General features: G+C 40.2%; 1 protein-coding gene across 1 annotated transcript in view; it reads left to right on the forward strand.

Moving 5' to 3' along the window:
- The first annotated feature begins 298 nt into the window (after positions 1–298).
- The window catches only part of Kif4a (kinesin family member 4A), a 101,002-nt gene continuing 87,769 nt past the window's right edge, over positions 299–13,531 (forward strand). The window contains exons 1-6 of the mRNA XM_036175460.1: positions 299–539; positions 647–761; positions 8,426–8,616; positions 10,175–10,267; positions 12,842–13,008; positions 13,233–13,327. Of these exons, the coding sequence (XP_036031353.1) occupies positions 420–539; positions 647–761; positions 8,426–8,616; positions 10,175–10,267; positions 12,842–13,008; positions 13,233–13,327 (781 nt within the window). The 5' untranslated portion in view covers positions 299–419. The remainder of the gene's footprint in view (positions 540–646; positions 762–8,425; positions 8,617–10,174; positions 10,268–12,841; positions 13,009–13,232; positions 13,328–13,531) is intronic.

The following is a 13,531-nucleotide window of genomic DNA, read 5'->3' on the forward strand; positions in this document are numbered from 1 at the left end:
ACGCGTGCCCCTGTCACAGGCTGTCTGCACTCCGATTGGCTGGCGCCTCTGGGATCAATTTGAAACTTGGCGGTTAAAGCTCCAGTTGGAACAGGGCGCCAGGGAAGATCCGGGAAAAGGACGTTTAGCTTGGTGAGTTACGGGGCCGCGGGAGCTCAGATTCTGCCCTTTCTAGCACGTTAGGGCTTTGGCGTGGTTGCTGTGTTCGCTGCAGTTTATTTTCGTTTGATTTCAGATAGCACAGTGTGGGGACTCGACTAGACAGACGGTGGCCGAGTCTGAGAGTGACCCGAGACAGTGATCCCGCTGGGAGGGAGGCTGCCCCGCCGAGTTCCGAGGTCTCCACTCCAGCCAGCCTCCTCCGGAACCCCCGCGGAGAGCCGGCTTCACTCCGAGCGGACTCCTACAGAGCTGCTACCATGAAAGAAGAGGTGAAGGGAATTCCTGTAAGAGTGGCACTGCGTTGTCGCCCCCTGGTCCCTAAAGAGATTAATGAGGGCTGCCAGACGTGTCTTTCCTTTGTGCCCGGAGAGCCTCAGGTGGGTAAGAGTTGAGAGCTGGTTCCACAGCTGCGGCGGCTCGGCAGCGAGGGGCGTGGTCTGGGTTTTTAGCTCCTGCCCCAAGCCTTGTCTCTTGCCTTTTGCAGGTGGTGGTTGGTACTGATAAATCGTTTACCTACGATTTTGTGTTTGACCCCTCTACTGAACAGGAAGAGGTCTTTAATACAGCAGTAGCTCCACTCATAAAAGGCATATTTAAAGGTGAGGCTGTTTAATTCACTGACCTTTGTTTTTTAGCATATATTATGTGTGGGTCATATAGGCACTACAAATAGGAATGGCTGAAACAGACTCCATCCTTAAAAAAAAAAAAACCTCACAGCTTAGTAAAATTTGTGAAAATCTTTCCACCCTTGGAGCTAGTTTTAGATTGTCCTGTTTATCTTTGACCTAGACATATTTTTGTTGTCGTGGGATCACAGCTCTGAGTATGGTGGCACACGCCTTTAATCCCAGGGTTTGGGAGGCAAAGGCGGGGAGATCTCTGAGTTGCAGGCCAGCCTGGGCTACACAAAGAAACCCTGTCACACAAACACACAAAAAACAAAGCAAAATATAGACTATATGGTCTTTGGTGCTGATGGTGTGCCAACCTGCTGGAGTCCCAAGCCACAGTATTCAGATAAGTAGTATAGCCTCTGGGCTCTGAAGGAGTTCAAAGTCCAGAGGGTCAGAGAACCTGGAGAGGGCTACATGCATGAATTGAAAGACATCGCAAAAACCCTTAAATTTTTACATGTATTTAAAATTTTTTTGTGTGATTTTTCTTTTCTTTTTTTTCCCTAGAGTTTCTTATAGTTCAGGCTAGCTTTAAACTCATAATGTAGCCAAAAATGGATGTGATGGTGCATGCATTAATCCTAGCACCCACAGGGCAGGCAGAGGAAAGTGAGTCTCTGTAAATTCAAGGGCAGTCTGATCTGATATACACATATAAGGTTTCAGGCCAGCCAGGGCTACATAGTGAGACCCTGTTTAATGTGTACAAAGTGGTATGAAAAATAGAAGGTTATCACTAAATCCTTTTAGGGGAGTTTAGGTCAATTTCCAAGCATAGGGAACTTTTGAGATAGGTATTGAATGATGAGTAGAATTTTTTAGATTTCTTTTTTGGTTTTTTGAGACAGGGTTTCTCTGTGTAGCTTTGCGCCTTTCCTGGAACTAGCTCTGTAGACCAGGCTGGCCTCGAACTCAGAGATCCGCCTGCCTCTGCCTCCCGAGTGCTGGGACTAAAGGTGTGCACTGCCCGGCGATATTTTTTTTAAAAGCCCTTGAATACTATGACCAGTTAATAACCTTTATTGCAGAAGCTAAGGTTTTGATAGCAGGATTCCAAAGAGTAGAACCTGTGAGATGTCTAGTTGTTATTTTACTATAGTGGTTATTCAATTTTTTTCTAATTATTTGAGAATTTCATGCATGCATAGAATGTGTTTTTATCAAATCTTCTCCCATCTCCTCTCCTCCAATTCTTCTCCTGTGTCCAGCACATATACTCTTTTTGTTTTCTTAAACACAAAGTCTGTTTAGTGCTGTCAGTATGTAGAAGCATCTTGTAGGGTGGCTAGCTTCTGCAGGCCAGATCCCTGAAGAAAACTGATCCTCCTCTAGTAACCATCAGTTGCTAGTAGTTCCTCAGCTAGGTGTGGGACCTTGTGAGTGGCACCCTCTATCCCTGCTGCCATTTTGGCTGGCTTGATCTTGTGCAGATCTCAACAGCTATTCATTTAAAAATTAGAACCATATCATGTTAGTGCTTTTAAATTATAAAATACATTGCATACAATCTAGCTTAACTTTTCATCTAAAGAAAAATACTTTCTAGCAATTAGATGAACTTCCAGTGTCTTGTTTGTGGCAGGGTCTCATTTAGCCCAGGCTGACCTCAAACTAGATATGTAGCAGAAGCTGACCCTTAACTCCTGATCCTTCTGTCTTTCCCCTAAAGTCTTGAGGTTATACACATGCACCACTACAACAACCTCCAGTGTCTGCTTACAATTTTTCTTTGACAGAGAAGACATAGAATCATAGAGCAGCCCACTTGATAGCTGCTTTCTTTTGGACAACTCCATTTTTATTTGTTGGTTTTTTTTTTACAGTTATTTTGTGTGAATGTATGGAGAGGGTAGTCAGAGGACAGCTTACAGGAGATGTTCTTCTCCTACCATGTGTGTCCCAGGTATTGAAATCCATGTGCTGAACTATCTCATCAGCCTTTATACAACTTTATTTATGCAACATGTATCTCAATACTGAAAAGATATTTACCACCCAGTAATTTCTACCCAGTAGTGTTTGTTCAACATTCTAGATAAGCTCAAACCTTCTGAGCAACAGCTATTCAAATATGTTTTCATCCTTTAAAAGTGATACCATAGGTACTGGACTCATGGCTCGGTAGTTAAGAATGCTTACTGCTCTTGCAGATGGCCCAGGTTTGGTTCCCCACACTCACATCAAGCAGCTCACAACTACTCATAACTCCAGTTACAGAGTATCTGATGTTCTCTGGCCTCCACAGGCACCTGCGTGCATGTGGTGCACATTAACTCACACAGGTACACACACTTATAAATAAATTCATCACAAATCATTCAGGAAAAAAAATGAGTTCTTTCTTTAAAACAATTGGCAAAGTGTGACTAGGTCTGGGGATTAGATGGTAGTGATGTGATAATGCAACTTGTGTCTGTCTGCTATGCCGTGTAAAGACGACTCTTACAGGAAACAGGAAAGTATTCAGGGATCACTGAGCCAACAACTTATCACAAACGATTACAGTGTTTTCACTGTAAATAGAGTTAAAAAAGAAAACTTAAGCCAGGCAGTGGTAGCTCTTGTCTTTAATCCCAGCACTCAGGGAGGCAGAGGCAGGTGGATCTCTGAGTTTAAGGCCAGCCTGGCTACAGAGGGAGTTTCAGGACAGCCAGGGATACACAGAGAAACTCTGTCTCGGAAAACCAAAAAGAAAAAGTCAAAAAATAAACAACAAAACTTAAATGATGCCATGTCTCAGGGTATATGAATATCTAAATGTATGCACATGTGTGTACAGGTGTCCTTTGCATGTCTTTTAGAGGTCAGAGGTCAACAGGTGTTTTCCTCCATTGCTCTCCTTTTTTTTTTTTGAGGCAGGGTTCCTCACTGAACCATTCCAGCTAGACTGACTGGCCAGCAAGTCCCCAGGATCCACCTGTGTCTGCTGGGTTTACACAGATGTATGTTACCATGCCCAGTTTTTAATGTAGGTACTAGATATCTGAATTCAGGTTTTTAGGCTTGCACACCAAGCGATTTGCCCACTGGGCCATTTCCCCAGACCCAACCTTTATTTATACATTTATTTATAATTTTTTTTTACATTTATTTATTTATTTGTTTAGTGTGAAATGTGTGTGCTGATGTGTCACAATGAACATGTGAAGGTCAGAGAACAATGTGCAGGAGTGAGTTCTTCCACTGTTCGGGTTCTGGGGGCCAAATGCAGGTCATTGGGCTTGGCAGTAAGTGCTGTTACTCACCAGGCCATCTTGCCAGCCCTGTTTTTTCTTTGAGGCAAGGTCTCAATGTAGTGCAGTTTTTCCTGGAACTCACTAAATAACCAGGGATGACCTTGAACTTTGGGGTCTCTCTGTGACCTCCCAAGTGTCAGGATTCCAGATGTGCACCTCTGTCCTTGGTTTGGTTTATTCTGTGCTGGGAAGCAAACCAGGGCTTTTGCATGCTAGGAAAGTACTCTACAAAGTGAGCTCTATCCCAGACTAAATTCCTTGTTTTAGAACTTAAACACGGTAGTTACAGAAACGTTGCAAGAACAGCATAAAGAAGCCATTTTTCCTGGAGTCTTTGTGATAAGTTGTTGGCCTGGTGATTGATCCCTGAATACTTTCCTGTTTCCTGTAAGAGTCGTCTTTACACGGCATAGCAGACAGACACAAGTTGCATTATCACATCACTACCATCTAATCCCCAGACCTTGTCACACTTTGCCAATTGTTTTATTAATGTCCTTTAATAGCAAAAGGATTTAGTTCAAAAATCATGTTACTTAGTCCCCAAGTATGAAGTAGTTCTTGAACCTTTGTTTACTGTGTTCTTTTAAATTTTCATTGTCTTGATACTTGAAGATTATAGAGCACTTACCTATATGTTTCTGTTTGCTTTTATCTGACATTATGATAAAATTTGAGCTGTGTGTTTTTTAACCAGAAACACCACAGGTGTGCTTCTGTATTCTCACTGATTCCTGTCAGGCAGTACATGGTTTTGATTTGTCTATTACTGCTGATGTTCATTCTGATAAGCTAAGGTATAAATCTGCCAAATTTCCCACTTACTGTAAAGTTAGTGTTTTCTTGCCTTTTTGCATATTTGAAAAACATTATATGGTTCTAATTTTCTTCTAATTACTTTTCTCTTTTCTATGATTTTGTTTAATTCTCATCTAATTAACTATTTCTTCCCTCCACTCTCTTCCTCATGCTATTTATTTTGAATAATTAAATTGTCCTCCCTTCCTTTCCCCCCTCCAACTCCTAACATGTCTCACCAACTTTCTCCCTGAAGTATGTGGCCTATTGTTAACACACGCTCTGTCTCTGTCTCTGTCTCTGTCTCTCTCTCTCTCTCTCTCTCTCTCTCTCTCTCTCTCTCTCTCCAGTGCATATGTAAATTGAACCTACTGAGTCTGTTTAGTGTTGTTTATATATGCATATCATTTCAGGACTGACCACTTAACCAATTAAGGGGGCTCATCCCTGGGGAAGACTAATTCTCCCTCTCTCAGCAGCTGTTAATTGCCTGTAGTTCTTTGTGTAAGAGTGGGGCCCTGTGAGGTCTCTCTCTTCCGTGTTAGCATGTCTGTTGAACCGTGTTGGCCTTCTTCAGGTCTTGTTTAGGCACCTATACTGTTGAGGCATCATGAGTGAAGCCCGTCTGTCTTTTCTTGGTGGGTATAAGGATAAGTATTTAGAATGCAATTAGGAATTATACTGGCTTAGTAAAGCAGCTGTAGTGGGTTCTACAAGATCCATGACCTCACTAACCTCGGGGAGTTGTCTACGTTTTGAGTATCAGGCATGATTTCCTTCCTGTTAAGGGGGCCTTAGGAAGCAGTTGGTTACCACCAAGATATTGGCACTATTGAACCTTTAGGGATATCATGCTATGAGGTCATTGGTGTGGTTCATAGGCTTCACAGCTAGGTAGGACTATTGGTTACTTCCCTTGCTTGGCAGTTTGCATAGCACCTGCATATACTATGAAAGCTAGTCCCCAGGGAGGAGGCTTCCGGATCAGAGCCATTGTAGATCCCCAAGTCCAGTGTCCAAAGTGCATGGTATCTTCAGCAACAGGGACTTAACCTTCAGCCTCTGGAATACAACAGTAATAGCCTGTATTGTATTGGGAGTCTCTGGTCTCCTCTGACCAACAACTTGAAAGGAGGTTTTTCATGTCTAGTACTAGGATTTTTGTTAGATAATCTATGACTCTTGAGGGGGACCATTGTCAACCCAGGTGGTAGAAGTTCATTTAAACTATATATGCATATACATACAGTTATATGTATTATATGTAACTTTAATAAAAATAGTACGATTCCTTATGGAATCTTCAAACATCCTTAGTATTATTTGTCCCTCTACCCTCCCTCTCTAGTATTGTCCTCTCTAGCTCCTCTGCAATTAAAGCCCTACCACCATTTTCCTCTTTTCCCTTCATGTCACATGTATCCTGCTATTTGTTTTGAAAACAGCAGACTTTGAATTCATTATGTAATGCAGTAGAGACTAGCCGTGAACTCCTAATTCTTTTGCCGCATTCTCCTGAATGTCAGGCTTACACACCTGAGCCACCACGCCCAGCTACCACCTCTGTTTTCTTCAGCCATTTCTGAAACAATATATTTTTTAGACTCTTCACTATCTGGTCAGTTTCCTCAAATTCACGTCCATAGTTTAGCAAGAGTGCAATGGTTGTACTTTTTATTTACCTATTTTTAAAATTGTACGTGTGTGTCTGTCTTTTCTGCCTGCCTGCCTACCTTTCTCTCTGTGTGAGAGTATGTGCACATGAGTCCAGGAGTCCATAGAGGCCAGAAGTGTCAGATTCCTCTGGAGCTAGTTGTGAGGCACCTGAAGTGGGTGCTTGGGAGCTGAACTCGGGTCCTCTGGAAGAGCAGTGCATTCTCTTAACCACAGAGCCATTCCTTCAGCCCCTTCTTTTGTATTCTTAACCTGGGAAATATGGGAGTGAACCTATTATTTGAAGACAACAGCAAGTATAAAGTGATTCAGATATACATGTGTTTGTTTAACACCATTCTTTTTTGTTTGTTGGTTGGTTGGTTGGTTTGTTTTTCAAGACAGGGTTTCTCTGTAGTTTTGGTGCCTGTCCTGGATCTCGTTCTGTAGACCAGGCTGGCCTCGAACTCACAGAGATCCACCTGGCTCTGCCTCCTGAATGCTGGGATTAAAGGCGTGCGCTACAGCCACCTGGTTGAATTTACAGTTTCTTTAGCTCCTACTTTATAGTCAATTAGTAAGTTATAATAAATTGAATATGTGAATGACCCATATATTATCTAATTGTTTATTTAAAAAATATTGCTATAGTTATAGCTAGGATTATCTGCTTCTAGTTTCAGTCAAAACTCAAAACTTATGGTATAAAAGGAAATGTACAAGTAGTATTCTGTATTCTCTGGCAAGACAAAAAATTAAAATAGATGTAGAAAATAATACTTGTATTTGGATTGAGCTCAAACAGGCATCTGTTTTACCTGTCTTTCTGCAAACAATACAGATTGTATAAGCAGCAATAGGAAACACAGGCACTATTTCATGCTGCATTCCACTTAGTAATTTATAAAATACAAATGGAAAACCCAAAGTTGTTTATCATCCTGTTAGTCACAGATAATCATCACACTGTGAATGCATAGCCTTTTGATCTTTTCCTGTATGTTTACTTATACTTAAATTACTTTTTACCTGCTATTTTAACCTTTTTTTCCCCAGTTAATTGTGTCATGGACTTTTTTCTTTAATTTCTGCCCTGTTTTGGAGACAGAGTATCCCTATCCTTATGTAACTCAAACTGATTTTGAATTTTTATTCTTTTTCTGAAACAGGGTCTCAATGTTTTACCCTGTTTGGCCTAGAACTTGCTATTACTGTGTAGTTCTGGCTTGTCTTATACTCAGAATCTCAACTCTTTTTTATTCTTTAAGGATTTATTTCTTTTTATTTCAAGTGTATGGGTGTTTTGACTTCTTGTATGTCTGTGCACCACATATGTAGCTGCTGCTCAGACAGGGCATCAGATCCCATGGAACCGGAGTTACAGACAGTTGTAGCTACCATGTGTGTGCTGGGAATCAAAACAGGGCTCTTAACCACTGACCCATCTCTCCAGCCCCAATCCAACTCTTAATCCTCCTGCCACAGCCACCTGAATTCTGGGATGCAATAACGTGCTTTCATTAAAAAAAAAAAAAAAAAAATGTGCTCACCCACCCCCGTGGCTGCTAAGACTTCTGTTTGCTTTCCATAATTTAAAATTGTTTCAGATAGGGAGTATAAATCTTCAAAGAATAAATCTTTGAAAGGCTTTTACCATGACTTGGCTACCTTCGTTATCCTAGTCACGTCTGTATTTGATGTCCTAGCTTTTAAGCGCTTTCACAAGGTGGTGCAGTCTGAGGCCAGTATTTTTCTTTGCTTTTCTGGGTAATACAAAATCATGGAGCCCACGGACCTTTTCTTTGTAGCTACTATTAAAGGATTCTGTCTTAAGAAAGCAACTGTTAACTAAATGAATAGTTTTGAGCACCACTTTCCATATGGCTTCTGTTTTGCCAGGGTACAATGCAACTGTCCTGGCCTATGGGCAAACTGGTTCTGGAAAAACCTATTCAATGGGAGGTGCATACACTGCAGAGCAAGAACATGAATCAACTATTGGGGTCATTCCCAGGGTAATACAACTGCTCTTCAAAGAAATTAATAAAAAGAGTGACTTTGAATTTACTCTGAAAGTGTCTTACTTGGAGGTAAGTGATTTCTCTCCAGTTATTCTGAATTCAAGATTATCTTTGAGTAGGAAAATACATCCAAATGAGATTTTTTTTCCTGGCATGACTCAAATTAGTAAATTGAATTTTTAGTAAATTGCATTTTAATAAATTGATAGCAAAAACTTACTTGCTCAGTTGGATCTGGATCCAACCCAGTTCTTTTCTTAATTAGAATTATCGCTTAATCTGATTGTTATAAGAATTGGCGCTGCTGCCATGCAAAACTATGATAGGAATTCTTTAATTTTAGTTTGGCTTGTATCACTGATTCCCTGTGTAATATGCAGAAAAGTGCTCCATTTCGCTTTACTGCTAAGGCTTGAGTTATAATGCTGCTGCTTCATGAAGAATGTTATTAAAAATTAGGCAAAATATTATACTGTGTAAGTGGTGATAAAATGTTTATTTATTCAACAGATACTTATTGAGCATCTACTATGTGCCAGACCCTGATCTGGGTACTCAGATAGATCATGTACATGAGAGATATCAGTGAACTAACATTTTAAAGACCCTGTCTTTATAGGAACCTGCATTGTAGAGTATATCAGTATAAAATTGACTGGCCAATTGTATCTAACCTCATGGCACCAAAAGGCATAAGGCATATGTAGAGAATTTGGCTTCTGAGAAGCTAGTTTATTGGTTCTACTGCAATGGTGCAGTGATATCTATGAGGAACAAGAATTAAACTTACAAAATTTATGCATGTAATTATAAATTGTATGTAAATAGTTTATCCTGATGTTGAGTTGTAATGTCCCCAATAAGAGCAGTACACTTTTAACCACTGATCCATCTCCAACCCCACTCAGATTAGCCTTCTTGAGTCTTGATTAATTCAGCCTTGGTCAAAGGTAATTGAATATACAAATGATTTGAGAAACTGGCATATTAAATAATGCTATCAGCGATAACAGTAAATAAGTGTAGTACTTATCATGTATGAAGCATTCTCTTAAGTAAAGTTTTACTTTTGTTTTGACTATTAGTTACAACTCTTCTCTTGCTCCCCACCTTCCACCCTCTCTCCCATAAGTAGCCATTGTTCACATTTTTTTTTCCCCGAGACAGGGTTTCTCTGCTGGGATTACAGGCGTGCACCACCACCGCCTGGCCTAAATAAATCTTAAAGAAAAAAAAAAAACACCTCCAGTCTCCACCCCTCCTGTCCCTTCCCTCTTCTCTTCTCTTATTTGTTGTTCCTTTGTCTCTTTTGTTTGCAGTGTTAGGTATCAACCTCAGGGCCTGGAAATAATAGGCAAGGCAAGAGCTCTGTCCACAGCCGTTAACAGTTTTTAAAATTTCTGCAAGTGAAATATCTCTGTGTGTGTGTGTGTGTGTGTGTGTGTGTGTATGAGATATATATATATATATATATATATATATATATATATAATCTGTGTGTATGATATATGTGTGTGTATGATATATATATGTATGTGTGTGTGTGTCTAAATTACTTATGATCTTGCAACCCACACAGAGATGGCCACTGTTAACATACTTTGCCACTTTCTTTCAACAATATCAGATTTATAATGAAGAAATTTTGGATCTTCTATGTCCATCTCGTGAGAAAGCTTCTCAAATTAATATCCGGGAGGATCCTAAGGAAGGCATAAAGGTGTGTTTTTCCTCTCTTTCTTTCTTCTTTTGATGTTATTACAAATGTTGGTAAGTACTAAAGGTCACATCCCTTTTCTTTGCTACTGTAGTTTTGAATGATTGCTAACATCTCAGTCTTTCAGGATTTTTTTTTGGCTCTGATTCCTTTAGTTAATCTGGAATTGCTAGATGAGTGCTCTTGTGGGAACAAAATAAAGGAAGAATCATATTAAGCTTCATCACTTTCTTCTTCTTGATGGATGTAAAAGCAATTAAAACATTAATTGTTTACAGGGTTCTGAGACTAAGCCCTTTAGTATGGCAGCCATTTGCTACAGGATAGCATTTAACCTGTAATTAATTAAAATAGAACAATCTGTTCCTTAAGTACACTAGCCACATATCAAGGGTCACTTTTCTGTGTTGCTTCTGATTACTTTGTTGTCTAGCACAGATACATGAGATAGCCATGATCATAGACATTTCTACTGGACATGACCATCAGATATTGTACTGGGCTCTGGAACGATATAAAAAAGTAGAAAATTCAATATAAGAATTTAGAGTACATAGCCCCATAAGGAAATGATCACTTATCTGAGAACTTTGGTCACATGGTCTAGGTACAATGCTTGAGTATTCAAAACTAGAAGAATCAGGGTAGATGAGATTGAGTAGAACAGGCTCGGGGAAGTGTGAGAAATAATACCGTGTCTGTCTTCACAAAGAACAGAGCGACCATTTGGGGTACAAAGAGTAGATGCCTGTTCTTCTGAGTCTTTTTCTTCAGGATCTTAAGTTGTTATCCAGGTATTAAAGCCAGACTTGAAATATCAGACCTGCTAAGTTTGAAATATACAGGAAGATAATTTGGATAATGAGGATAAGAAATCTTGGCAAAATACCTGCTATCACCAGGAAGAATGTGGGTGTTGAATTACCTCTTGACCATGTCTTAAAATCTTTTATGTGCCCCACATGAAGGCAGGAATTGAATCCCAGACATCGTTTGAGGCAAGATATAAGATATGTGATTTAAAAAGATGTATGTTCCTAACAAAAATTGGTGTAAGAAAAGTTTATAAACATTTTCAGATAGCATTTAAAAAAAAAAACAAACAAGAGATATATTGAGCTAGCCCAGCAGGTAAAAATGCTCGTCACCAAGCCTGACTCCTGCAAGTTGTCTTCTGACCTCTACACATGCACTTTGGCAGCAGATATACTGCTGTAGCAGCTGTGTGTGTGGACACATACACTTACACAATAAATAAATTGTAAAAAAAAAACAAGACTTTTTATAGTAACTATAGCAGGAAAGTAAAATAAGCCTAGAGCAGTCTGTCTAGGATAGAAAAACTGGTCTGGGAAGTGAAAAAAAGCTGTGTTAGGAAAAGATTATGAAACTAGTCGAAACAGCTTCATTTCTGCCTACCCCCAACCCCGACTAACAGTGTGTAATTATGTAAAACTTCTGAAGGAAACATTGCTCTGGCTACTTACACATCTTATGTGTGCGTGTCTCTCTCCAACTTCATTGCTCCTGGAACCTGAGAGGATTTCAAAATGTCATTGTATCCTCATCTAGTAGAGGGGTTGGTAGTTTGCTGGCATTTTAGAAAGGCTGACTGGAAATGAAAATGAAGTGAGAGGGGGAAAGACTAGGCTGATGAAGGTGCCATTGGGGAAATTGTTGCCTTGTTTTTTTTCACATGAGGTAATATTGGTGTGGATGTGGTTTTAAAAAAAAATGAAGTAAGCGATTCCCAATAATGTCTGAGTCGGTGATACCTGGGATATGAAGGGGTGAGAGGGGCTGACAGTGATGTGAAGTTTTGAGACTGAGGTAGAGCTGTTACTAGAAATGAGCAGTAGTGAGGAGCATTGGTATTGGTGGAAGGAAGCAAGAGGAATTTGATTCTAATGTACTGATTCCAAAGGGTAAGTAGTCAGCAACTAGAAACAGGAGAAATTAAGAGTCACAGATCCAGATTTAGCAGCCTACTAAGGCTAGCAGGAACCTCATGAATAATCTAGTCTATCACCCCCACCATAAAGCTCCAAGAGACTTTGACTTGTGTAAGTCCCCCCAGGCAGTTAAAGTGCCGTGCTCCAGACTTGATTTGGGTGGCTTCCTAAGCCAGGGAAAACTACCATGCTCTTTCCTCTAGGAGAAAATGGAGTATGATATGGGGTGGAGGTACAGGAAGGAACATAGAGTCATGTGGAAGAGAAAACAGCAAAGAGAAATGCCATAGCCATTTATGTGGTACTTGATCTTCTTTGGAGCAAAGGTTGACTTTCACTTGGGACTCCCTAAAAGCCAGCTACCCTCCAATGCTTAGAGACCTTCTCTAACTCTCCAGCATTATCTTGTACCTTTTTTTCTCACCTTCATAGGGAAGATTGGAGATCGTGGCTCTCAGCCATCATCATACAATTCCCTGTTAAAAGTCCTCATTTTCACAGCCCCTGTATATGATGATATTCTTCTGGAACAGGAAGGCATTTTCCACTCCCTAATCCGTGTATTTCTCTTCAAACATTAGAAGAATGAATCAAGGAAGCTTTTTTTTTTTCCTTTTGAAATTAGATTGTGGGACTCACAGAGAAGACCGTGCTAGTTGCCTCGGACACTGTTTCCTGTCTAGAGCAGGGTAATAACTCCAGGACTGTGGCCTCCACAGCTATGAATTCCCAGTCATCTCGATCTCATGCCATCTTTACAATCTCCGTAGAACAAAGGAAGAAAAACGACAAGTAAGTTAGAGCGTCACAGTTGTCGTGTGCTGTGAAAGCTGAATGCCAGGTGGCTGTTTCAGTTGACCTGACATTCAGACTTTATAATGATAAGCATTGATGACCGCTGGAACTACTTTTTACTGTCTTGAAAGAAATGAAATGAGAGCTAGCCTATTAGCGTTGATAGCTCGGCTACTTTCAGACTTCTGTATTGTTTTCACTGTGTCTTCCTGTTGTCACAGAAACAGCAGTTTTCGTTCCAAGCTGCATCTTGTAGACCTTGCTGGATCAGAAAGACAGAAGAAAACCAAGGCTGAAGGAGATCGTCTGAAAGAGGGTGAGAAAATTAAGGTCATGGCTCTCGATGAAAACATGCATGCTTTTGTTGGTATTTTGAAGGGACTGTTTCAGTTCTCCTTCTAAATGCCTACAGTTCAAATTTGAGATTACTTTTACAAATAGTGAAAAATGATTTTTTTCCCCTTGTACCGATTCACAAACTCATGTATGAAATTTGAATCTCTCCCTTGGTTTGATTTTA

Source organism: Onychomys torridus, chromosome X (genome assembly GCF_903995425.1).
Source record: "Onychomys torridus chromosome X, mOncTor1.1, whole genome shotgun sequence".
Lineage (NCBI taxonomy): Eukaryota > Metazoa > Chordata > Mammalia > Rodentia > Cricetidae > Onychomys > Onychomys torridus.